At 44.4% G+C, this 25,575-nt stretch overlaps 1 protein-coding gene across 1 annotated transcript; it reads left to right on the top strand.

Annotated features, from left to right (window-relative positions):
* Positions 1–3,736: 3,736 nt before the first annotated feature.
* LOC122038022 lies at positions 3,737–16,976 on the top strand. Its single transcript, XM_042597567.1, has 7 exons — positions 3,737–3,925; positions 4,046–4,289; positions 14,680–14,886; positions 14,981–15,099; positions 15,175–15,723; positions 15,832–16,344; positions 16,452–16,976. Exons 1-7 carry the CDS (start codon positions 3,737–3,739, stop codon positions 16,974–16,976), a joined length of 2,346 nt encoding a protein of 781 aa, XP_042453501.1.
* Positions 16,977–25,575: the final 8,599 nt, after the last annotated feature.

Genomic DNA, 25,575 nt, shown 5'->3' with positions numbered 1-25,575 from the left:
GGCATTATATGGCAGAGCATGTAGATCTCCTACTTTATGGGACGAGGTTGGAGAATCGTCAGTCTTGGGCCCCCAGCGTGTTCAGCGAGATGCAGAGTTGGTTGGCACCATCAGACGCAGAATGTCAGAAGCCCAGGACCGACAGAAAAGCTACGCAGATTTGAGACGGAGACCTTTGGAGTTCTCTGTGGATGATCATGTGTTCCTGCGAGTGTCTCCTATCAAGGGAGTTAGGAGATTTGGATTGAAAGGGAAGTTAGCTCCTCGTTACATCGGACCCTTTCAGATATTTGAGAGGATTGGTGAGGTAGCGTATCGATTGGCACTGCCACCTTCACTTGCCGGGGTGCATGATGTGTTTTACGTATCTATGCTGAGGAAATACCTGCCGCACCCTACGCATATTTTGACAGATGTATCGATCACCCTTCAGCCAGATGTGGCATATAAGGAGGTTCCAGTACGTATATTGGATCGCAAGGAATGCCAGCTGTGGAATAAGACTACCCGGCTGGTCAAGGTTGGATGGGAGCATCATTCAGATGACGAGGCAACCTAGGAGCTGGAAGATGAGATCCGAGCCCGGTATCCACATTTGTTTAATGAAGGTATGTAAAGTAGTGTCATTTGTCGTTTAATGCATTTGTGTCGTAAATTTGGGGACCAAATTTTTATTAGAGGGGGAGAATGTGAGATACGGCAAAGTAAATAACCTATAATAATTTATGGGAATTTTTACATATTTTTCTGGATTTAATTGGAGGACTTATGATGATGTTTAAGGGGATAAATTATTGGGCTTAAGATGTTAATGAAAAGCATCATTAGAGGAGGGTTAAGGGGTGTTTAGGATGCAACCTAACCTAACCTAACCCTATAAAATGCTACAGTACCGAGAAGCCCTAAAAACGCCGACTCTTCCCCTTTCTCGTGCCATTCCTCCCGAGAGTGTCGATCCACAGCCAGGAGTTCGACCAAGCTGCGCTCGATCGCCGGCGGCTGGTCACAGACCGAGTAGCCGTGGTCCACAAGGTCCTTAACGGAGGTCGCGATGGCAAAGTTCTTCGGAGAGTAGTGTCGCGCTGGGGATTCTCGGCCAGGAGAGGGGAGGCGAGCACCAGAGACGCGGAGGGTCGAAACGCCAGAACCCTGAGCTCGATCTTAGCTGAGGGTGCATTCCAGACGGTGGTCACGACGTTCCCTTGCCCTAACGCCAAGTTGATTCCGTCGAATTCTCTTCGCCGATCGTGGAGGGTTCTTGTCCTTGAGGTAGGTTGAGGTATGCTGATTGATTAGGGTTCTTTGGCTATGGAGATCTGGGATTGATCCTGGCTTGCGAGATTGAGATGATTGTGGTTTCATTCCTGGCAGTGCCACACTGGGAGGGGCACGGCCACAACCTCCAGAAGCTGTTCTTCGTTTGGGAACCATTAGGTAAGGTTTCTACCACTGTAGATGTTAGGGTTGCAGATTTAAATGTTGGTTTCAGATTGGATTTGATACTGAGTATGTATTGATTGGGGTGCTTGTGATGTATATAGCCCTGTAAAAGCTTGGTTGGATGATCTGTGGCAGTAGACTCCACTAGTGAGCAAATTGCCAGCAATTTCACTTTCGAACAGAGGGATAACGGAAGGGGTTGTTGCTCTAAGGTAAGATCTTGGAATTTAGATACCAGTTGTAGCTTTGACTGTAATTGCTCGGTAGTGATTGGGAGTTAGATCATGATTGGTAACCCTAATTATGACAGTCTAGAATAGGGTTTTGAATTGATTCGAGTAGATCAGAAAATGGGGTTGTACGGGTCCGATTAACTACCAGTTCTGTATATTAAGTTAGTTATTTAGTTTCATATGTATTTAGCTAAAATTGATACGCTGACATAGGACTTTGATCAAGACGGGAGTCGTGACGAAGTTGACGTTGGATTCAATCTACATTTAGAGGCGAGTACTTCTTGACTTGATTCTTTAGTTATTGTTCTTGGTGCATGAGTAGTTCGGATAAAGTAGAGATTTACCTTGACTCCACTCGTATTATGTGTTGTGCTTGATACTTTATCCACTCAATCTTCGAGATGCTCTCATTCGTATCTATATAGTCTCCCGTTGTTATTCCTGATAATTAGCAGATACTAGATACCATGTTACCTGTTTGGACTACTGTTTGTTTATGCCTTGTATTGAGCATGCGACTTCATGTAGCATACCTGATTTTGTATATATGATGACTGTTGCATTGTTCGCATCATGTCATTACATGCATCACCGATGACCTTGGCTCCCTTGTGGTTGAGACGGTCATTGGCTTGGGCCGCACGCTCGGCCACTCATGGGTAGTGGTAGCTTGGAGCGTGCCGCATGTCCTGTCGTGCCCCCTACTCGCACCCGGCCTCTCGTCCATACTGGGGTCAAGGTACTTGAGGGGTGGGGGGGAGTGACCATCCGTGCATACTCTATTTCTCTGTTATTTCTGATTATGCTGTTATATGCTTACTTGTTCAGTTTCTGCTATCATATACCTGTTTATATGCTTAGACACTGATTACTGTGACAGTATACCTTATCTGTGATCTTGGTAGTTATGAGCAGTACTGTAGTAGTTTATGTTACCTCAGACCTTATACTACTAGCTTAGGATATGGTATCAGGTATGGATATATATATATACTTTGTTTACACAGTAGTATCTACTATTTATCTTCCCGAGACTGTATCCTGTTGTACTCTTAGCTATTTATGTTACTCATGCACTATCTATTCTTTACTCGCTGAGTTTTATACTCACCACCTCGTATATTGGTAATTTCACCAGGTAGCCAATAGTGATGCTAGTGCACTTAGAGGGATCCCGACTGCCAGTCCCACGTCGCTTCCGAGGACGGATTTCCGATTTTGTTTAGATTTCTAGTTGTGAGTTGAACTTTTGAATTTGGTATTGTAATAACCCTTCTTGGGACTTGATGTTATTCTGTGAGTTTTTTTGTTTTGTCGAGGAGTCAAGCCGGGCCGGCCCGCGGTGAGTTTTTTTTAGTATTTTGGTACTTGTTATTTTGTTTTCCGCTATATTTGATTTACCATTCGAGTGGGCTGTTTGTTATCTGTGTGGTTGTGGTTAATTCTAGCCGTGTTGGCTCTATTTTGCATGGTTCTATCTATTGGCTATGTATATTGGTTTATATGTCGCTACTACAGGGGAGGTGTTGTCCGATTTTCGTTGGACAACCTTACTCTCGGGGCGTGGAAATTTATTGGTATCAGAGCCACAGGTTTACAATGCCTAAATTGTACGTTTTGGATTTTTCGCGATTTAGTTCCTCGAAGTGACTTTTTGGGATTTGGGACCAGGCAGTGGCGGAACACCTCCAAGTTATAGGTTGTAAGTTTTATAAGTATAGTTATAAATTGTTGGTAGTACTAATTGATTATTGCTATCAGGTATGAGACGAGGTCGGTCAGCAGCCGGCTTTCGTCGTGGTCCGGGACGACCACGGAAACAACCCATTGAGGCTGAAGAACCAGAACCAATGACTCAGGAGGCGGATTCTTCTAGGGATCCAACTGATGTTGAGACGGTTAGTCCAGGACAGGCCCATCAGACTCCTCATAGAGATCAGGGACGTCAGCCTCAGGAGATCCCTTTGGTAGTACCACCTGTGAGAGATCAGGGATTTCAGACACAGGGGATTCCTTTTGTGATACCATCAGGGGTACCTGCACCTGCTACTACAGATTAGATGCGGGATAGAGCTCGTATACCATTGCTGGCGAGGTCCGTCAAGGATAGAGTTACTTTATTCCCGGGCGGAGCTGACCCTTGGGCTGCTCGTAGTTGGTTGAGGAATTTAGAAAGCACTTTCGGGTACATGAGTTGTACAGATGAAGAGAAGGTGGAATTGGCTGTGTATCACCTCCGAGATCAGGCGGTCACATGGTGGGATATGCAGAAGATGATCTTCAGGGAGCAACACATCACATGGATGATGTTTCGTGATGCCTTCGAGAGACAGTACTTTCCTACTACTTTTTGTCTTGCTCGCCGCTAGGAGTTTCTGAATCTCAAGCAGGGCGATCGTTCAGTTTTGGAGTACAATGCAGAGTTCAGTAGGTTGGCGGAATTTTGTCCTCAGCTAGTGGCACAGGATTACGACCGGATGCATCAGTTTACTCAGGGCCTTGCTGCATACATTCGGATCCGGATGTCAGGTTTTCCGGGTAGCTCCTACCGAGAAGTTTTGGACCGTGCACTGTATATCGAGATGACGCAGCAGCAGGTTGCTCTAGAGAAAGGTAATGAAAAATAGCTGTCTCAGAAGAGAGGAAATAGGAGTCAGGGTTCTCGGGCTCCGTCCGGAGGATCTTCTCGGCCTCAGAAGACAGGGCGAACAACGGATGAAGGTTCTCGACCCTCTCGTGGTGACTGGAAGGACTTTGGGGGGGGGGGGGAATCACATGTTTTCAGTGTGGTTCCAGGAGTCACGCTAGGAGCAACTGTCCGTTGGATCATGCTATATGTAACGCCCAAAATTCTCAAAACTATATTAGAAATATTCTATAATTTTTCAGGAATTTTTAGATATTTTTCTGGAATTTTTAGAATAGCGGAAGTAGTAAAAATAATTAGAACCGCAAAATAGCTTAGGCGGGAATTGAACTCGAGACCTATGGTTTACGGATAATTCTTGTAACCAGTTGAACCAAGCAAGGCCGTGCTGAAAGGAAAGGGAGGCAATTAAATTTGTATTAGAGTTGGGCTGAAATTACCCACTTAATATAAATAGGAAAACATAAGTTGGTTTGGTTTATTTTGGGAGTTTGGTTCGGCAACTTCTCCTTCACCCTAACCTCACCGACGCCACCTCTCCCTCTCCTCCCTCTCTCGGCGTCAACCACAAGGAGACCTAGGGTTCTCTCCCTAGGGCCCCAAGGTCACTTTCCGGCGACGATTTCAGCACAAGGACGTTCCCCTCCGCGAGTAGAGCACGTGGACGCGAGCGAATCGTCGAGAAGTCGTCTCCATCGGAATTTCTAGCGATTAGATTTTTAAGAAATCTAGCACACAAGGTAAGAAACCCCTCACCTGCAGTATAAGTAGCTCCGTTTGGGTTTTCTACGCATTAGTTTAGCTATATGCAGATTTTTATCGACGCATAGCGTGAAATTGACCCTCCTCGCAGGTTTAGGGATTTAGCGAGCACTTCTAGATGGGCCGGACACGTAATCCCTCTTCAGTGGGGGTCCCTAGACGTTGTCGGGTGCCTAGAAGTGATCTCCCTAATAGAGGGGAGTGTTGGGGCACACTAGGTGTTCGATAAAATAGCTAGTTAAGTTAAGTTGTAAATTAAGCATTTTAATAGCTCAGTTAAATGCATTAGAAGCATTTACATCAGTTTATTTTAGCTTATATGGGACCACGGTCCAATGGGTGGGCTCCCACAGTCGCCTCTAGGTTCAGACAACCTAGCTCTAGGTTCAGATAACCTAGAAACAGCAAGTTAAAACAGTTAGCTATATTCAGTATTTTATTTTCAGTGGCACTGTACTGGATCAGATATCCATTGGGTTGGACTCCCACAGTCGTCCCTAGGTTTAGATAACCTAGTTAACCCTACTAAATTCGGGACTTGCAAATCCGGGTCTAGTTAGGGATGTGCGCACAGCAAGTACAGTTGCCGGGCCCAAACAACATGATTATGTATTTTCACTTATTATGAATTAGTATTCAAAGCTCAAATTAGTTATGTTAGTTGAGTTGGAATTTAGTATCAGTTTAGCTACAGTTTAGCTTATTATATGTTCCGTTCAGTTATCTTTATTGATTCATATGATTAGTTGCCATGCCATGATCAGTATGCATGTTCAGTTATTTCAGTTTATGCTTGCAACCATAGTATGCCATGCCAGTACATGTTTTCAAATAGCATTCTTTAAAAGCATGTTTGCATCGTTGCATGTTTTAATGAGGTAGATGGTTTCTTACTAAGCTTTAAGCTTACAGATTCTATTTTCCTTATACTGCAGATAAAGGTAAGGGAAAGATGGACTAGCAGAGGAAGCTGGAGGCCAATGCAGAGATGGTGTGTGTGGCAGGAACTGGAATAAAAGATTCTTAGGGGACTTAGAAAGTTTAACCGTAGAACTCTTTAGTGTTTTTACTTTCATGCACGTTTAGTCATGTAATGCTATGAATCAGTGAACTATGTGTCATGTTAAGTTTAGAATACTAGTTTTATGTCATTAGAATGTTTCTCAGGTAGTGTATGACTCATATGTGAGATTTTGGCATGCCCAAGTGCTGAAATCAGAGTTCTGCTGCGAAATCAGAAACCCCAATCGATCGGTGGATCGATTGAGGGCCATCAATCGATCAATGGATCGATTGGCAGCGTGTTCCACGAACAGTAAGCTCCTGGATCGATCAGCCGATCGATCCGGATGCCTTCTGTCGCGAACAGAATGCTCTGGGATCGATCACTGGATCGATTGACCGGTCTGGATCGATCAGCCGATCGATCCAAAATATTGCCCGAGCATAGTAGCGTGCTGGATTGATCACTGGATCGATCCAACCCATGTCCCGGATACAGTAGCCCTCTGAATCGATCTCCGGATCGATTCGACTATTCCAATCGATCCATGGATCGATTGGAAGGCCTAATATTAGCTAGAAACCCTTAGTTAAGTTCCTTGACCATAAGGGGAGGTAATAACGACATGAATAGCTTAGATTACACTCCTTAGCACATGTAGAACCAAGAAATGATAATAGTTAGCAAAAATTTTAATTAGCACAGCTTCCGCATCTAGTTCTAGTGATGGTCAGGGAATAGTTTAGCACAGCATAATGTGACGATCGGCCTTACAGTTTAGTCAGTAGAAGGCGGGTCGTTACAGAGTGGTATCAGAGTGGTGTTCCATACTTCCTACACACACATCAGCATTGAACCTGCAGCTTCCAAGTAAGAATACCTCTACTTTATTTATGCTTTATGTTTCCTTGTTATAGATCATGTTTATAGATAAACTGCTGCATGATAGTATGTGATAGTATATAACATGATAACGATAGTTATACAATTATGATTGTAATAGTTATTCATGTTCTGTCCTCTATATCTTTAGCAATGGCACGAGGACGCCCAGCTAGAAGGGCACTAGCTATTGAGCCCAGCAAGAGGCAGGCAGGCATTAGTGGCTCAGTTACGGCAGCAGCTAGCTGAACAGCAACAGGAAATAGCCACCTTAAAGGCTAATCGGTACCCCAGGTCACCGGGAAGATCTAACGACTCCGAGTCTTAGAGGTTCCACCAACCCTCTGACGCCGGACCTGATACCGGCACAGGCGGTCCAGCGGTGAGCCAAGAAAAGCCTATCTCGATCCGGTGGCGTGAGTCAAGCCAGAGAGCTTCTCAGGCGCTAGTGAACCATGGGATGCACAAGCCTGGTTCAAAACACTGGAGGGCACGATGGAGCTTCTGGACTGTCCAGAACACGAGAAGGTGAAGTGTGCCTCCTTCTGCCTGACAGGAGACGCACGCATGTGGTGGGAAAGAATCAGAACGAAGCGCCCAGTGAACCAGATGTCATGGGCTGACTTCGAGAAAGAGTTCTTTGAGGAGTTCTTTCACATACGGGTTACAAACCGCCACTACGACGAGTTCACTGAGTTTCGTCAGGGCAACCTTTCAGTTGAGGAAGCCGTGAAGAAATTCAACAGGTTGGCTCGTCTATGCCCAGAGCTAGTCAGCACAGAGAAGGAACGAATCCGGTTGATTCTCAAGATGCTGAGGCCAGAGATAGCAGTGAACGTGGCTGGTGGCATACATAGGCCACAAACCACAGAAGAATTAGTGAGCAGTGCTCTAATCATTGAGCATTACCAGAATAGCATCAAGCAGCAGAAGCAAGTCCTCTCAGAAGCTAAAGGTCAAGGAGGCTCAGGCACTCAGAAATAGAGCCGTCAATTTGGGTTGGGCCCGTCGGGTTGGCCCACCCCGCCAAACAATTTAAGCGGGTTGGGTTGGAGTTTTATCAACCCAAGTCCGTCGTGGGCTGACCCGCCTAGGCCCGCGACCCGCGCGGGTCGGCCCGCTCGGGCTTGGGTTGACCCGCGGGTTGAAAAACACATGTAAGCTAAGTTTTAGGCCAATTTATTATCTTTCTTTGTTATAATTTTGAAATAAAAATAATACTTTTCATCCAACATAAGTACTCGTTTGTGTTCATTTATATTTAAAATACATGTTTATGTATACATTTAATTGTAGAAAACTTTTCCGAAGTAAAATGTTGAAGATATGAAATATTTTTTGATTTTTTAAAAAAATTTTGATGGGCCCGCGGGTTGGCCTGCCAAACCCGCAACCCGCCTTAAAATGGGTTGGGTTGGAAATTTCCCAACCCGCCAAGTTGGTGGGTTGGCCCGCCCCGCCCCGCCATGGGTTGGCCCGTCTGACAGCTCTACTCAGAAACAGCAGGGTCACAGCTCCCATGGCTCTAACTGGAAAGGGAACTCCAGCAACAAGCGCAAACCAGGGAGTTACCCAAAAGGAGGACCAGCCAGCAAGCAGCCCAGTTATCCAAAGTGTGCTACTTGTGGGAAATTCCATCCTGGAGTTTGTCGTAAGGGCACACGAGGATGCTTTGAATGCGGACAAGAAGGGCACATGGCCAAGCAGTGCCCGAACAAGACCGGTCTTCCTCAGCCATAGCAGATTCAGTATGCAGGCCAGCCAGCTCAGTTATATCAGATGCAGGCCGCTCTAGAAGGTCCACTTATCAGCCAGGGCAGATTAGAAGCCCCTCCAGCGATGGCGAATGCGAGGATCTACTCACTCACCAGAGAGGACGTAGCAAATGCCTCGACAGTTGTTACAGGTCAGATTAGTATTTTTCAACAAATAGCAACTGTCTTATTCGATACTGGGGCAACCCATTCTTATATAGCCAGGGTATTCGCAAACAAGTTAGCAATACCTCCAGAGGTACTCAGTAGTCAGTTTCTGACGACATTACCTTTGGGAGAAATTATGGCATCTACGCACTGGCTCAGAGCAGTATCAATCATTATAGCAGACAGAGAACTCTTCTGTGATCTGATCGTGCTAAATATGACTGACTACGACATCATTTTTGGAATGAACTTCTTGATCAGATACGGTGCTTCCATCGAGTGCCGTAAGCAGAAAGTCATATTCCAAAGCACAGTTCGAATTCGTCGGAGAACCCAAAAGAAAGGCCAAGAGGTTTCTCTCAGCTATGAAGGCACAGATTAATGGATTCGGGGTGTACGGGATTTTTAGCACGTAGTCGGTGCAGTCGGGACAAGGACCAGCACTAGCGGAGGTCCAGTCGTAAGTGACTACCAGCGGTCTTCCACGAAGAGTTACGGGATTAGCGCGGACGGAGATTGAATTTGAGATAGAGCTCATTCCTGGTACCAACCCTATTTCAAAGCACCCTATCGCATGGCTCCGGGAATGAAGGAACTTCATGAGCAATTAGGAGCTACTTGACAAAGGCTTCATCCCCTAGTCACTCACCATGGGGGCGCCTTGTATTGTTCGTGAAGAAGAAGGACGAAGCATGCGCTGTGTATAGATTCAAGACCTGAACGGTCACAATCAAGACGGTATCCTCTTCCGAATAGATGACACCTTTCGATCGGCTAAAGGGAGCGGCGGTGTTCTCTAAAATAGACCTCAGATCAGGTTATCATCAGGTGAAGGTTAAAGAAGGGGATATACCCAAGACAGCATTCAGGACCAGATACGGACATTATGAGTTCGTAGTCATGCCCTTTGGCGTGACAAATGCTCCAGCTACTTTCATGGACCTCATGAACAGGGTATTCAGGGAATATTTAGATAAGTTTGTTATCGTGTTCATCGATGACATCCTTATCTATTTTAGAACTCAGGAAGAACATGCAGAGCACCTGAGGACAGTATTGCAGACCCTTCAGCAGAACCAGTTATATGCCAAGTTCACAAAATGTGAATTTTGGTTAGATCAGGTGTCCTTCCTGGGTCACATCATCTCAAAGGATGGTATTATGGTAGACCCCAGTAAGATAGAAGCTGTGAGCAACTGGAAAAGACCCAAGAACGCCAGTGAGATCAGAAGCTTTCTGGGATTAGCAGGTTACTACAGGAAATTCGTAGAGGACTTCTCCAGGATAGCCTCCCCACTGACAGCTCTTACCAGAAAGAACAGAAAATTTCAGTGGACAGAGGACTGCGAGAACAGTTTCAGCGAGCTGAAAAGGAGATTGACCAGTGCACCTATTCTGACTCTACCAGAGAACGCAGATAGCTTTGGCATATATAGTGATGCCTCGAAGTTGGGATTAGGAGCAGTGCTGATGCAAGAAGGTAAGGTGATCGCCTATGCCTCCAGACAACTCAAGGATTATGAGAAGAACTATCCTACTCATGACCTTGAGCTTGCAGCAGTGGTGTTCGCTCTCAAGATTTGGAGACATTACTTGTATGGAGCTCAGTGCAGAGTGTATACAGATCATCAGAGTCTGAAGTACTTCTTCACTCAGAAGGATCTGAATATGCGACAGCGCAGATGGCTAGAGCTGGTCAAGGACTATGATATAGACATCCTCTACCACCCAGGGAAAGCCAATAGGGTAGCAGATGCACTTAGCAGAAAGTCCAGTGCTACCTTATTATCTCTAGCAGCCATGTCACCACCCCTACAGAAAGAGATCACAGATTTTGGTCTCGAACTCATAGTCGGACAGCTCTCTACTATGACCTTAGAGTCGACCTTGCTTGGTGACATCCAGACAGCTCAGGAACAGGATCCTGAAATTCAGAGAATCAAGCAAGGTATAGCAAAATCAGAAGGTGGAGAGTTCAGAACATCAGATAGCGGGGTGTTGTATTTCGGTGACAGGCTATGTGTTCCAGATCAGGAGGAACTACAGAGGAAAATCCTAGATGAGGCTCACAAGACTCCCTATGCGATGCATCCTGGCTCTACCAAAATGTACCAGGACTTGAAGAAACATTTTTGGTGGCCTGGGATGAAGAGGAACATCACTCGATATGTCAGCACCTGCCTAACCTGTCAGAGGGTTAAGGCAGAACATCAGAGATCAGGAGGAGTTTTGCAGCCCATTCAGATTCCAGAGTGGAAGTGGGAAGACATTTCTATGGATTTTATAGTGGGACTACCCAGAACCACGAATGGTTTCGACACCATCTGGGTAATAGTCGACAGGTTGACTAAATCAGCCCACTTCCTAGCTATCAGAATATCCTATTCCATGGAGCAGTTGGCTCAGTTGTATCTCAAGGAGATCGTTAGATTACATGGAGTCCCACGAACCATTATTTCAGACAGAGACAGCAGGTTCACATCACACTTCTGGGAGTGTGTACAGTCAGCTTTGGGCACGAAGTTGAAGTTTAGCACAACTTTCCATCCTTAGACAGATGGACAGACGGAGCGAGTAAATCAGGTACTCGAGGATATGCTCCGAGCATGTGCCCTAGATTTTAAAGGAAGTTGGTGCAAATATCTGAGTCTAGCAGAATTTACATACAACAACAGCTATCATGCCACTATCGGTATGGCACCTTACGAGGCTCTCTATGGGCGGAGGTGTAGATCTCCAATCTGCTGGTATAAGAGTGGTGAACAGAAGGAACTAGAACTTCAGACAGATCTAGTGGCAGATACCACAGCAGCTATACAGCAGATCCGCCAGAGGATAGAGACAGCTCAGAGCCGCCAGAAAAGCTATGCTGATATACGGCGCAGACCTTTAGAGTTTTCAGTCGGGGATACAGTGTTCCTCAGAGTAGCTCCCATGAAGGGAGTAATGCGTTTTGGGAAAAAGGGCAAGCTAAGTCCCAGATATGTGGGACCATACCTTATCAGCAGAAGAGTGGGCAAGGTAGCATATGAGCTAGAGCTACCCCAGGAAATGTCTGTATGATATGCTACTCTGAAAACCTAGAGGTTCCACTGTACAGAAATTCTGTACAAAGACCTCAGCTATGACAGTCGGCCTATTCAGATAATAGACCGAGCAGTTAAGAAATTGCGGAACAAGGAAGTACCATTAGTCAAAGTCATTTGGCACAGTCACACAGCAGAAGAGGCAACATGGGAGACAGAAGCCAGCATGAGACAGAAGTACCCAGAATTATTCTAAGTTCGAGGATGAACTTTTTATAAGGTATGGGGGATTGTAACAACCGAAAATTCTCAAAATTATATTAGAAATATTCTATGATTTTTCTGGAATTTTTAGATATTTTTCCGGAATTTTTAGAATAGCGGAAGTAGCAAAAATAATTAGAACCGCAAAATAGCTTAGGCGGGAATTGAACCCGAGACCTATGGTTTACGGATAATTCTAGTAACCAGTTGAACCCAGCAGGGCCGTGCTGAAAGGAAAGGGAGGCAATTAAATTTGTATTAGAGTTGGGCTGAAATTACCCACTTAATATAAATAGGAAAACATAAGTTGGTTTGGTTTATTTTGGGAGTTTGGTTCGGCAACTTCTCCTTCACCCTAACCTCACCGACGCCACCTCTCCCTCTCCTCCCTCTCTCGGCGCCAACCACAAGGAGACCTAGGGTTCTCTCCCTAGGGCCCCAAGGTCACTTTCCGGCGACGATTTCAGCACAAGGACGTTCCCCTCCGCGAGTAGAGCACGTGGACGCTAGCGAATCGTCGAGAAGTCGTCTCCACCGGAATTTCTAGCGATTAGATTTGTAAGAAATCTAGCACACAAGGTAAGAAACCCCTCACCTGCAGTATAAGTAGCTCCGTTTGGGTTTTCTACGCATTAGTTTAGCTATATGCAGATTTTTATCGACGCATAGCGTGAAATTGACCCTCCTCGCAGGTTTAGGGATTTAGCGAGCACTTCTAGATGAGCCGGACACGTAATCCCTCTTCAGTGGGGGTCCCTAGACGTTGTCGGGTGCCTAGAAGTGGTCTTCCTAATAGAGGGGAGTGTTGGGGCACACTAGGTGTTCGATAAAATAGCTAGTTAAGTTAAGTTGTAAATTAAGCATTTTAATAGCTCAGTTAAATGCATTAGAAGCATTTACATCAGTTTATTTTAGCTTATATGGGACCACGGTCCAATGGGTGGGCTCCCACAGTCGCCTCTAGGTTCAGACAACCTAGCTCTAGGTTCAGATAACCTAGAAACAGCAAGTTAAAACAGTTAGCTATATTCAGTATTTTATTTTCAGTGGCACTGTACTGGATCAGATATCCATTGGGTTGGACTCCCACAGTCGTCCCTAGGTTTAGATAACCTAGTTAACCCTACTAAATTCGGGACTTGCAAATCCGGGTCTAGTTAGGGATGTGCGCACAGCAAGTACAGTTGCCGGGCCCAAACAACATGATTATGTATTTTCACTTATTATGAATTAGTATTCAAAGCTCAAATTAGTTATGTTAGTTGAATTGAAATTCAGTATCAGTTTAGCTACAGTTTAGCTTATTATATGTTCCGTTCAGTTATCTTTATTGATTCATATGATTAGTTGCCATGCCATGATCAGTATGCATGTTCAGTTATTTCAGTTTATGCTTGCAACCATAGTATGCCATGCCAGTACATGTTTTCAAATAGCATTCTTTAAAAGCATGTTTGCATCGTTGCATGTTTTAGTGAGGTAGATGGTTTCTTACTAAGCTTTAAGCTTACAGATTCTATTTTCCTTATACTGCAGATAAAGGTAAGGGAAAGATGGACTAGCAGAGGAAGCTGGAGGCCAATGCAGAGATGGTGTGTGTGGCAGGAACTGGAATAAAAAATTCTTAGGGGACTTAGAAAGTTTAACCGTAGAACTCTTTAGTGTTTTTACTTTCATGCACGTTTAGTCATGTAATGCTATGAATCAGTGAACTATGTGTCATGTTAAGTTTAGAATACTAGTTTTATGTCATTAGAATGTTTCTCAGGTAGTGTATGACTCATATGTGAGATTTTGGCACGCCCAAGTGCTGAAATCAGAGTTCTGCTGCGAAATCAGAAACCCCAATCAATCGGTGGATCGATTGAGGGCCATCAATCGATCAATGGATCGATTGGCAGCGTGTTCCGCGAACAGTAAGCTCCTGGATCGATCAGCCGATCGATCCGGATGCCTTCTATCGCGAACAGAATGCTCTGGGATCGATCACTGGATCGATTGACCGGTCTGGATCGATCAACCGATCGATCCAGAATATTGCCCGAGCACAGTAGCGTGCTGGATCGATCACTGGATCGATTCAACCCATGTTCCGGATACAGTAGCCCTCTGAATCGATCTCCGGATCGATTCGACCATTCCAATCGATCCGTGGATCGATTGGAAGGCCTAATATTAGCTAGAAACCCTTAGTTAAGTTCCTTGACCATAAGGGGAGGTAATAACGACATGAATAGCTTAGATTACACTCCTTAGGACATGTAGAACCAAGAAATGATAATAGTTAGCAAATATTTTAATTAGCACAGCTTCCGCATCTAGTTCTAGTGATGTTAAGGGAATAGTTTAGCATAACATAATGTGACGATCAGCCTTACAGTTTAGTTAGTAGAAGGCGGGTCGTTACACTATATGTTTCTACTGTAAACTTCCAAGCCATGAGAGTCAGAATTGTACCCTGAAAGCACAATTGGAGGCTCCTAAAGTCACATCTCAGGGGGAACATCCCTCACAGTTACGACCATAGAGAAGATATCAGAAGACTCAGAGTGCTCCACGTCAGCAGCGACCACCACCTTCTCAGGGACAGATATATCATGTGCAGGGTCAGGAACCAGAGACTACACAGTATTCTGCCGCAGTGTCTTCTCATCAGGCATTTCCAGCGCAGACCACTCCAGGGATGCCACAGCCGAGCTCAAAGGTGGGTCGCGTTTATGCTATCACAAGAGAGGAGGCACAGCGAGCTGAAGGATCGATTTTCCGAGGTACTATATCAGTTTATGCCTTTACTGCAGATCTATTGATAGATACAGGTAGTTCCCATTCATTCATATCTCGACTATTTCTTGGAAATATCGGGAGGCTGCCTACTCGTCGGACTCATGGGTTGACGGTATCTCTACCATTTGGCGAGGTACTAAGTATTAGTCTGGAAGTCAAAGAATGTCCTTTAGACTTCAATGGTCAGACTCTTATAGTGGATCTGCAGGTAATAGAGATGGTAGAATTTGATATTATATTAGGCATGGATTGGTTGGCCATGAACCATGCCACAGTCGATTGCGGAGCTAGAGTAGTCATTTTCCGACCTCCCGGTCTACCATCTTGGGTATTCTTTGGAACCAGAAGTGATGGGATAGCAGTCATATCAACAATGCAAGCGAGGAGATTGTTGGCACAAGGCTGTCAGGGATATTTGCTGTCCATAGTTAAAGCTGGTTCGGATGCATTACCACAGCTCTCGGATGTTTCTATCGTTCGAGAATTTCCGGATGTGTTCCCTGACGAACTCCTCGGTTTGCCTCCTAACCGGCAAGTCGAGTTTACTATTGAGCTAGTTCCGGGAATCGCACCGGTATCCAAGACCCCCTATCGCATGGCACCAAAGGAGTTAGAGGAGCTGAAGGTTCAGTTGCAGGAGCTGTTGGACAGAGGATTTATCCGTCCCAGTGTTTCTCCATGGGGAGCACTAGTACTCTTCGTTAAGAAGAAAGACGGATCACTGAGATTATGTATTGATTACCGACAGCTGAATGCGGTGACTGTCAAGAACAAATATCCATTGCCACGTATAGAGGATTTATTTAATCAGCTGAATAACACCTGTGTATATTCAAAGATTGATTTGCGCTCAGGCTATCATTAGCTCAGGGTTGAAGATGCAGATATTCCGAAGACAGCATTTCGCACTCGTTATGGTCATTACGAGTTCTTGGTAATGCCATTTGGGCTTACCAATGCCCCAACAGTGTTCGATCTGATGAACAGAGTATTCCTTGAGTACTTAGATCAGTTCATCATTGTGTTCATCGATGATATTCCGATATATTCCCGATATGAGGAGGAACACAGGCGACATCTTCGCATAGTTTTGGAGACGCTTCGGCGAGAACACCTCTATGCGAAGTTTAGTAAATGTGCATTCTGGCTATCTTCGGTGGGTTTTCTTGGACACGTCGTTTCCAGCAGAGGTATATCAGTCGACCCGCAGAAGATTGAGGCAATCACTAGTTGGGAGCAGCCGAAGACGGTACAGGAGATACGTAGCTTTTTGGGTCTAGCTGGGTATTATCGGAGATTTGTCGAGAGTTTTTCCAGCATAGCCTTGCCTTTGACACGATTGACCGAAAGGGGGAAAAGTTTAGCTGGACAGAATCTTGTGAGCAGAGCTTTCAGGAGCTCAAACGGAGACTCGTTACTGCACCCGTGTTAGTACTTCCTTCTGGCATGGATGGATTTGTACTTTTCCCAGATGCGTCATATCAGGGACTGGGTGCTGTACTTATGCAGCATCAGCGGGTGGTGTCATATGACTCACGTCAGCTGAAAGATCATGAGAGGAATTATTCGGTCCATGATTTAGAGTTGGCAGCTATCATCTTTGCACTGAAAATCTGGCGACATCATTTATATGGGATCACCTTTGAGATTTACACAGATCATAAGAGCCTCAAGTATTTGTTTACCCAGAAGGAACTGAACCTGCGTCAGAGAAGATGGATGGAATTCTTGAAAGACTATGATTCCACGATTAACTATCACTCGGGGAAAGCCAACGTAGTGGCCGATGCGTTGAGCAGGAAATCTCGTGGAGTTTTGGCTTGTCACCGAGTGATGGTTACAGAGTTGATACAGAGCTTCTCTGAGTTAGGGTTGATGGAGCAAGCACAGACAGAGCGAGGCTTGCTAGTCACCATGGTTGCTCAGTCACCTATAGTGGAGTGTATCAAAGAGGCTCAGGCTACAGATCAGCATCTGCAGTTTTTACGTAGCAGAGTTACCTCAGGATAGCAGACAGAGTTTACCTGTGATGATAGTGGAATTCTGTATTTCCACGGTAGATTATGTGTCCCTGAGTCACATCCTGTCCAGGAGGACTTACTGCGGGAAGCACATCGATCTAGATTTGGGATTCATCCAGGAGGTACTTGCATGTACAGGGATCTGAAATGATCATACTGGTGGAATGGTATGAAGAAGGATATTGCGACATTTTTGGCGCAGTGTTTAGTTTGTCAGCAGATTAAGGCAGAGCATCAGAGACCAACTGGGTTACTGTAGAAGATAGAAATACCGGAATGGAAATGGGAGCATATCACGATGGACTTTGTGGTAGGACTACCCCGGACCCGGAAGGGTCATGATGCGATTTGGGTAATCGTTGATCGGTTAACCAAATCTGCACACTTCTTACCGATCCGTCGGACGGATTCGTTGGATCGATTGGCAGAGTTATACTGCAGAGAGATCACCAGATTGCATGGTATACCTCTGAGTATTATATCAGATAGAGATCCACGATTTACCTCTCGATTTTGGCGGAGTCTCCAGCAGGCCATGGGTACGGAACTCCGTTTTAGTACTGCATTTCACCCTCAGACGGATGGGCAGTCGGAGCATACTATCCAGACATTGAAGGATCTATTGAGATCTTGTGTTATGGACTTCGTCGGTAGTTGGGAGGATCATTTGCACTTGGTGGAGTTTGCATACAATAATAGTTACCACTCAGCGATTCAGATGGCACCATTTGAGGCATTATATGGTAGAGCATGTAGATCTCCCACTTTATGGGACGAGGTTGGAGAATCGTCAGTCTTGGGCCCCCAGCGTGTTCAGCGAGATGCAGAGTTGGTTGGCACCATCAGACGCAGAATGTCAGAAGCCCAGGACCGACAGAAAAGCTACGCAGATCGGAGACGGAGACGTTTGGAGTTCTCTGTGGATGATCATGTGTTCCTGCGAGTGTCTCCTATCAAGGGAGTTAGGAGATTTGGATTGAAAGGGAAGTTAGCTCCTCGTTACATCGGACCCTTTCAGATACTTGAGAGGATTGGTGAGGTAGTGTATCGATTGGCACTGCCACCTTCACTTGCCGGGGTGCATGATGTGTTTCACGTATCTATGCTGAGGAAATACGTGCCGCACCCTACGCATATTTTGACAGATGTATCGATCACCCTTCAGCCAGATGTGACATATGAGGAGGTTCCAGTACAGATATTGGATCGCAAGGAACGCCAGCTGTGGAATAAGACTACCCGACTGGTCAAGGTTGGATGGGAGCATCATTCAGATGACGAGGCAACCTAGGAGCTGGAGGATGAGATCCGAGCCCGGTATCCACATTTGTTTAATGAAGGTATGTAAAGTAGTGTCATTTGTCGTTTAATGCATTTGTGTCGTAAATTTGGGGACCAAATTCTTATTAGAGGGGGAGAATGTAAGATACGACAAAGTAAATAACCTATAATAATTTATGGGAATTTTTACATATTTTTCTGGATTTAATTGGAGGACTTATGATGATGTTTAAGGGGATAAATTATTGGGCTTAAGATGGTAATGAAAAGCATCATTAGAGGAGGGTTAAGGGGTGTTTAGGATGCAACCTAACCTAACCTAACCCTATAAAATGCTACAGTACCGAGAAGCCCTAAAAACGCCGACTCTTCCCCTTTCTCGTGCCATTCCTCCCGAGAGTGTCGATCCACAGCCAGGAGTTCGACCAAGCTGCGCTCGATCGCCGGCGGCTGGTCACAGACCGAGTAGCCGTGGTCCCCAAGGTCCTTAACGGAGGTCGCGATGGCAAAGTTCTTCGGAGAGTAGTGTCGCGCTGGGGATTCTCGGCCGGGAGAGGGGAGGCGAGCACCAGAGACGCGGAGGGTCGAAACGCCAGAACCCTGAGCTCGATCTTAGCTGAGGGTGCATTCCAGACGGTGGTCACGACGTTCCCTTGCCCTAACGCCAAGTTGATTCCGTCGAATTCTCTTCGCCGATCGTGGAGAGTTCTTGTCCTTGAGGTAGGTTGAGGTATGCTGATTGATTTAGGGTTCTTTGGCTATGGAGATCTGGGATTGATCCTGGCATGCGAGATTGAGATGATTGTGGTTTCATTCCTGGCAGTGCCACACTGGGAGGGGCACGACCACAACCTCCAGAAGCTGTTCTTCGTTTGGGAACCAATAGGTAAGGTTTCTACCACTGTAGATGTTAGGGTTGCAGATTTAAATGTTGGTTTCAGATTGGATTTGATACTGAGTATGTATTGATTGGGGTGCTTGTGATGTATATAGCCCTGTAAAAGCTTGGTTGGATGATCTGTGGCAGTAGACTCCACTAGTGAGCAAATTGCTAGCAATTTCACTTTCGAACAGAGGGTTAACGGAAGGGGTTGTTGCTCTAAGGTAAGATCTTGGAATTTAGATACCAGTTGTAGCTTTGACTGTAATTGCTCGGTAGTGATTGGGAGTTAGATCATGATTGGTAACCCTAATTGTGACAGTCTAGAATAGGGTTTTGAATTGATTCGAGTAGATCAGAAAATGGGGTTGTACGGGTCCGATTAACTACCAGTTCTGTATATTAAGTTAGTTATTTAGTTTCATATGTATTTAGCTAAAATTGATACGCTGACACAGGACTTTGATCGAGACGGGAGTCGTGACGAAGTTGACGTTGGATTCAATCTACATTTAGAGGCGAGTACTTCTTGACTTGATTCTTTAGTTATTGTTCTTGGTGCATGAGTAGTTCAGATAAAGTAGAGATTTACCTTGACTCCACTCGTATTATGTGTTGTGCTTGATACTTTATCCACTCAATCTTCGAGATGCTCACATTTGTATCTATATAGTGTCCCGTTGTTATTCCTGATAATTAACAGATACTAGATACCATGTTACCTGTTTGGACTACTGTTTGTTTATGCCTTGTATTGAGCATGCGGCTTCATGTAGCATACCTGATTTTGTATATATGATGACTGTTGCATTGTTCGCATCATGTCATTACATGCATCACCGATGACCTTGGCTTCCTTGTGGTTGAGACGGTCATTGGCTTGGGCCGCACGCTCGACCACTCATGGGTAGTGGTAGCTTGGAGCGTGCCGCATGTCCTGTCGTGCCCCTCACTCGCACACTTATTGGGTAGTGATAGCTGGAATCGGGGGCAGCAGGGACCCCGTCGCAGACGTGGCTATTTAGCTACTATACAACTGTCCCCTCGGCCGCTCGAGAGTAGGGGTAGCTGGAGGGTGTACATTCTGTCATTGACCCGGCCTCTCGTCCATACTGGGGTCATGGCACTTGAGGGGTGGGCGGGAGTGACCATCCGTGCATACTCTATTTCTCTGTTATTTCTGATTATGCTGTTATATGCTTACTTGTTCAGTTTCTGCTATCATATACCTGTTTATATGCTTAGACACTGATTACTATGACAGTATACCTTATCTGTGATTTTGGTAGTTATGAGCAGTACTGTAGTAGTTTATGTTACCTCTGACCTTATACTACTAGCTTAGGATATGGTATCAGGTATGGATATATATATACTTTGTTTACACAGTAGTATCTGCTATTTATCTTCCCGAGATTGTATCCTGTTGTACTCTTAGCTATTTATGTTACTCATGCACTATCTATTCTTTACTCGCTGAGTTTTATACTCACCACCTCGTATATTGGTAATTTCACCAGGTAGCCGATAGTGATGCTAGTGCACTTGGAGGGATCCCGACTGCCAGTCCCACGTCGCTTCCGAGGACGGATTTTCAATTTTGTTTAGATTTCTAGTTGTGAGTTGAACTTTTGAATTTGGTATTGTAATAACCCTTCTTGGGACTTGATGTTATTCTGTTAGTTGTTTTGTTTTGTTTTGTTGAGGAGTCAAGCCGGGCCGACCCGCAGTGTGTTTTTTTTAGTATTTTGGTACTTGTTATTTCGTTTTCCGCTATATTTGATTTACCAGTCGAGTGGGTTGTTTATTATCTGCGTGGTTGTGGTTAATTCTAGCCGTGTTGGCTATATTTTGCATGGTTCTATCTGTTGGCTATGTATATTGGTTTATATGTCACTGCTACAGGGGAGGTGCTGTCCGATTTTCGTTGGACAACCTTACTCTCGGGGCGTTACACTTTAATTTGAATTTTCAAGTTGGAATTTTCTTCCTCAAGTTGTTGGACTTGAGTTGAACTTCCAATTTGAACTGGCTCATTTAAAGAACTCAAGTCAGTCGCTTCCTTAAGGGCTGTTACCTCCTTTTGGAGCGACTTAGCCTGGATGTTGGATTTAGCCCACTTTTTTACTAAGTAATGTACTAATTCATGTAATTTATCTAATTGAAATTCAGCAAGTAAGGCACTTACAGTGGTGTTCGGTCCTTCAGGAATGTATGCGGATCCGTGGCTTCGCTCGGAGTCGGTTTCCGACTCGCTCTCGGTTTCGGACTCGAATTCGAACTCGGTTTCGTTAATGTCTACTTGTACTGGCAGCGCGAGGAAGCTTGTCGGTTATTCTTTGTCGGACTCGGATTCATCTGACGACTCAGACCAGGTTGCCTTCATTGCCTTCTTTTTGCGTTGCTTTTTGTTTGGACAATCTGGCTTATAGTGCCCCTTCTGGTTACATCCATAGCAGGTGACTCTAGATCTGTCCTTCGGGTCCGTTTGAGTTGCCCTTTTTAACTTGCATATTTTCCGCACGAGCTTTATCAGTTCGGAAATAACTTCGTTTTCATCCTCTGCATCTGATTCGTCTTTGGACTCGGGTTTGGATTTGCGCCTTGACGTCGGTTCGCGCGTTTTGCTGGTACCTGCAACCAAAGCAACACCTTTCTCGACCGAGCATGCATTAGTCTGCTCATGCAATTCTAATTCGGAAAATAATTCATCTAGATTTATTGAAGATAAATCCTTGGAAACTTTGTAAGCATCAACCATGGATGCCCACAAAGTGTTCCTCGGAAAAGGGCTTAGCGCGTACCTTATTACATCGCGGTTTTCCACCCTTTGGCCGATCGCATGAAGCCCGTTGAAGAGGTCCCGGATGTGTGCATGAAGTTGGGTCGCCGTCTCACCTTCCTGCATTTTAATATTATACAATTTATTTAAAATTAAATCGCGCTTACTTACTTTACCATCGGAGGTGCCCTCGTGCAGTTCGATCAGTTTTCTCCATAGCTCTTTGGCGCTTGAGAAGGGTCCTATTCTGTTGAGTTCTTCTTCGCATTGTAGCATGCAAGTAGCTTTGGCATCTGCTTCCACCTTCTTCATGATGCTGGTGTCCTAGTTGGTGCAGGAAACCAGTTCTCCGGTGCCGTCACGTGGTAGCTCGAGACCGATCTAGATGATGATCCACATCTCGACTTGCGTCTTGAGGTGGTATTCCATCCGGTTCTTCCAATATGCAAAATCATCTCCGGAGAAGAGAGTGGGGCGAGAAGTGCTAAAGCCTTCTTGGAGGACCATTTTAAAACAACTTGCACACAAGGAAATAAAAAAATGTACCAGGACTTGATCCTGGATTAGCTATGCGGTATGAAAATAAAAGAAACGAACTCGAGTGGTGTTGCACCAACTTCGAGCAAAAATTTATTCTGAAAGAGAAATTTAGAATGTAGCTATTAGGCTAATTCTAATTGACTCCGTAAAACTGAAAATAACCACAAAAAAATGCGTGATTAGTGGTTGCACCAGATCAACGCTACCCCGCTCTGATACCAATTGTTGGATCGAAAGCGCTAGAGGGGGGGAGTGAATAGCGCTCGTGGCTTTCACTTTTTGTTTCAGAAATCTTACGAGTAATGCAGCGGAAATAATAAAAGACAAGAACAAAGAAGCAAACACAGAAGACACCAGGAGTTACTTGGTTCGAAGCCTAGGGCGACTCCTACTCCAAGGCCCGCGATCGTTGATCGCTTTCGGTGGGCAACAACTATAAGTTCGTAAATCTTTACAACTAGGTGAATACAAATATAAGCTTGAAAGAAAAGTTATACCGACAAATTACAAAAGATGAAAGTGATTGCCGATTGTCGGAGCAGAGTGTAGTCGAAGGTTTCGAAGCAGCACACAAGATCACAAGTTCTTCTATTTAAGATCTGTCTGAAAGCTGCACCTCGAGGCCTCCTTTTATAGCTCTATAAAGTCTGATCCAGATCCCCAAGCTTCGGGATCAAGTTTGACCCGAGGTGGATCGGTCGACCGATCCCCTCAGGCGATCTTCTCCCATCCGATTCGCTCGATCCTCTCGCTCCGCTTCTATCTAGTCAAACTCCATCCGAGGTTCGGTCGACTGATTACCATGTTCGGTCGACCGATCAGCTGTCCTGACTCTGTCAACCTGACCTGATCTAGTCGACGCCCAACCCTGGTTCGGTCGACCGATCCCAAGGTTTGGCCGACCGATCCCCTGGTCGAGCCTGGTCCAACCTCTGGAGATCTGATCTGCTGGCTTGTGGGTTCGGTCGACCGATCCCAAGGTTCGGTCGACCGATCCTGGTCAGTTCTAACCCTGCACAAAACGATTAGTTTCCTACAAAACAGAGTTAGAACACAAAAGATAATATATAGAAATAAATTTGACAATCACCGGACTGTCCGAGTCTGACTTCGAGTTTCCTACCGGAAACCCTAGGTCGACCCAACGCCTACTGTTCCCTCTTCGGTGGAACGTGTCCTCACCTACTTCTCTCAGGAGATTTACCTGTTGGCAGTACGATCCTCCATATCGAATGGACTTTTGCTCAGCGTCCGATGCTTCCGGTCTTCATGCTGGATGTCCGGTCCTCGACCCATCCAGACTTCTACTCGGTTTGCGACACCAGTATTTTAACCTAGGGTTACCATCCCCTAGGATTTTTGTCCGAAGTGCCGACACGCCAAGACTTCCTGCACAGGGTTACCACCCCCTATGACCTAGAGTTACCACCCCCTAGGGTTTTTCCTTTCCTAACCGCAGCTAGGACTTTCCTGAAACACTCAGTTATACACATTAGATAACAATTAAACTTAACTTTGAATCCCTTTGCCATTATCAAAACTAAGGTTCGATCGTCGGATGCTTCCCGCACCAACAACTCTAACCTAATTCCATATTGCAATTGTTAAATAATTATTTCTAATTTAATAGGTTATTAGTGAACTAGTCCCTACCCATTATGAAAAAATATTGGTAGAAAATCTCCCTCAGTTCGATATTACTCCACATCCATTAGAGGCATCATCGATATATGATATAGAAGGTAGTTTCCCAACTAATAGTGAATCCTCTAAATGTATTATTTATCAGAACTAAATCAAAGAGTTAACAATGGAGAACAATCAACTAAATGAAAGTGTGAAAGATTTACTTAGAATAATAGAAAATAAGGGCATCTTGGCTGAATCAAGTGACCCTGAAGTGGATTCTTATCCTGAATCTGTTGCTTCTATAACAAGGACTAAGAGAGGTCGCGATCATCATCGCTATGATTACAGGGATACTCCTATTGATAGTCCTACTTGGTTTAAGCTGTTACCTCTGAGAAGAGAAGCAAGATAGAAATCAGCAAGCCTTCGAAGAATATCATAACATCTACAGCTGGTCTTGACCGGGGAAAATAAAAAATTGATATGCATGATAGAGAAGAAGAGGGAGAGTTTATATCAATTCCAGAAGTAAATTCTGAAGAAGATGCCAAGAAGGAGGCTGATAGAATTGGCATATTTAACAAAATGAGAATGCATTGTAGTAAGTCTGCATGTACACATCAATTAACTTTAGTTCTTTGATTTCAATCACTAATTACAAATTTTTTTGTTTGTGGTAGTATTTGAAGAAATAATTTAAAACTTCCAAGAATAAAAAACAAGATAAAGATATGACCTACTTGTTAAATGCATTGAAAAAACTAAAGTATACTAGTTTTTATATAGTTATTTTAATTCTGTGACAAATATACAAATTTACAGGTTACAATATTTATTGACTTAATTGAATGTAAATGATTTTCTTTTCAAGCCTATTATGGAACATGTTTGGGATAAACCACCTTTTTGTTTAACTACGACTTCCTTATTCACTGGTGTAAATGCTAATGTGTTTACAAGAGGGGAGTTAATTGATACATATTGTTCGATTCTATTTAGGTGGGCCTCCTTATTTAGTATGCCATACAACAACTCTATATTTTTTTTTCAATAAATTTCACAATAAGGAATTTAATTTATTAATGGTTGAATATGTTGCATTAATTGGTTGCTTATATATATCTCTTTGTGCAATTATAGTCAACATCAAAATATCTATGGAAGACTGCCATGACACAAATAAAAAAAACTGATATGGTAGAGGGAGAAGTTAGGTATCTTTTTATACCTATTACCACAGGTGATGCACACTTTCACTTGTTTAGGGACACAAAAGCTATGACTTTCAATCGTTACAACTCTCTTGCACATACTCATAAATCATTATCAGATTTTGAAGCATTGGTGAGAAAACAATAATCCTATTTATGATACTATTGTAGTATAAATTACAGTTGATATTAGTTTTTGCTTTTCATTCTTATAGGTATCCCAAATAAAAGATTTTTCTCATGAGCAACTTGCTTCTATTCATCC

The sequence above is a fragment of the Zingiber officinale genome, chromosome 1B (genome assembly GCF_018446385.1).
Source record: "Zingiber officinale cultivar Zhangliang chromosome 1B, Zo_v1.1, whole genome shotgun sequence".
NCBI lineage: Eukaryota > Viridiplantae > Streptophyta > Magnoliopsida > Zingiberales > Zingiberaceae > Zingiber > Zingiber officinale.
Note: the sequence above shows the minus strand (reverse complement) of the source record. Positions and strands in the feature narration are given on the sequence as shown.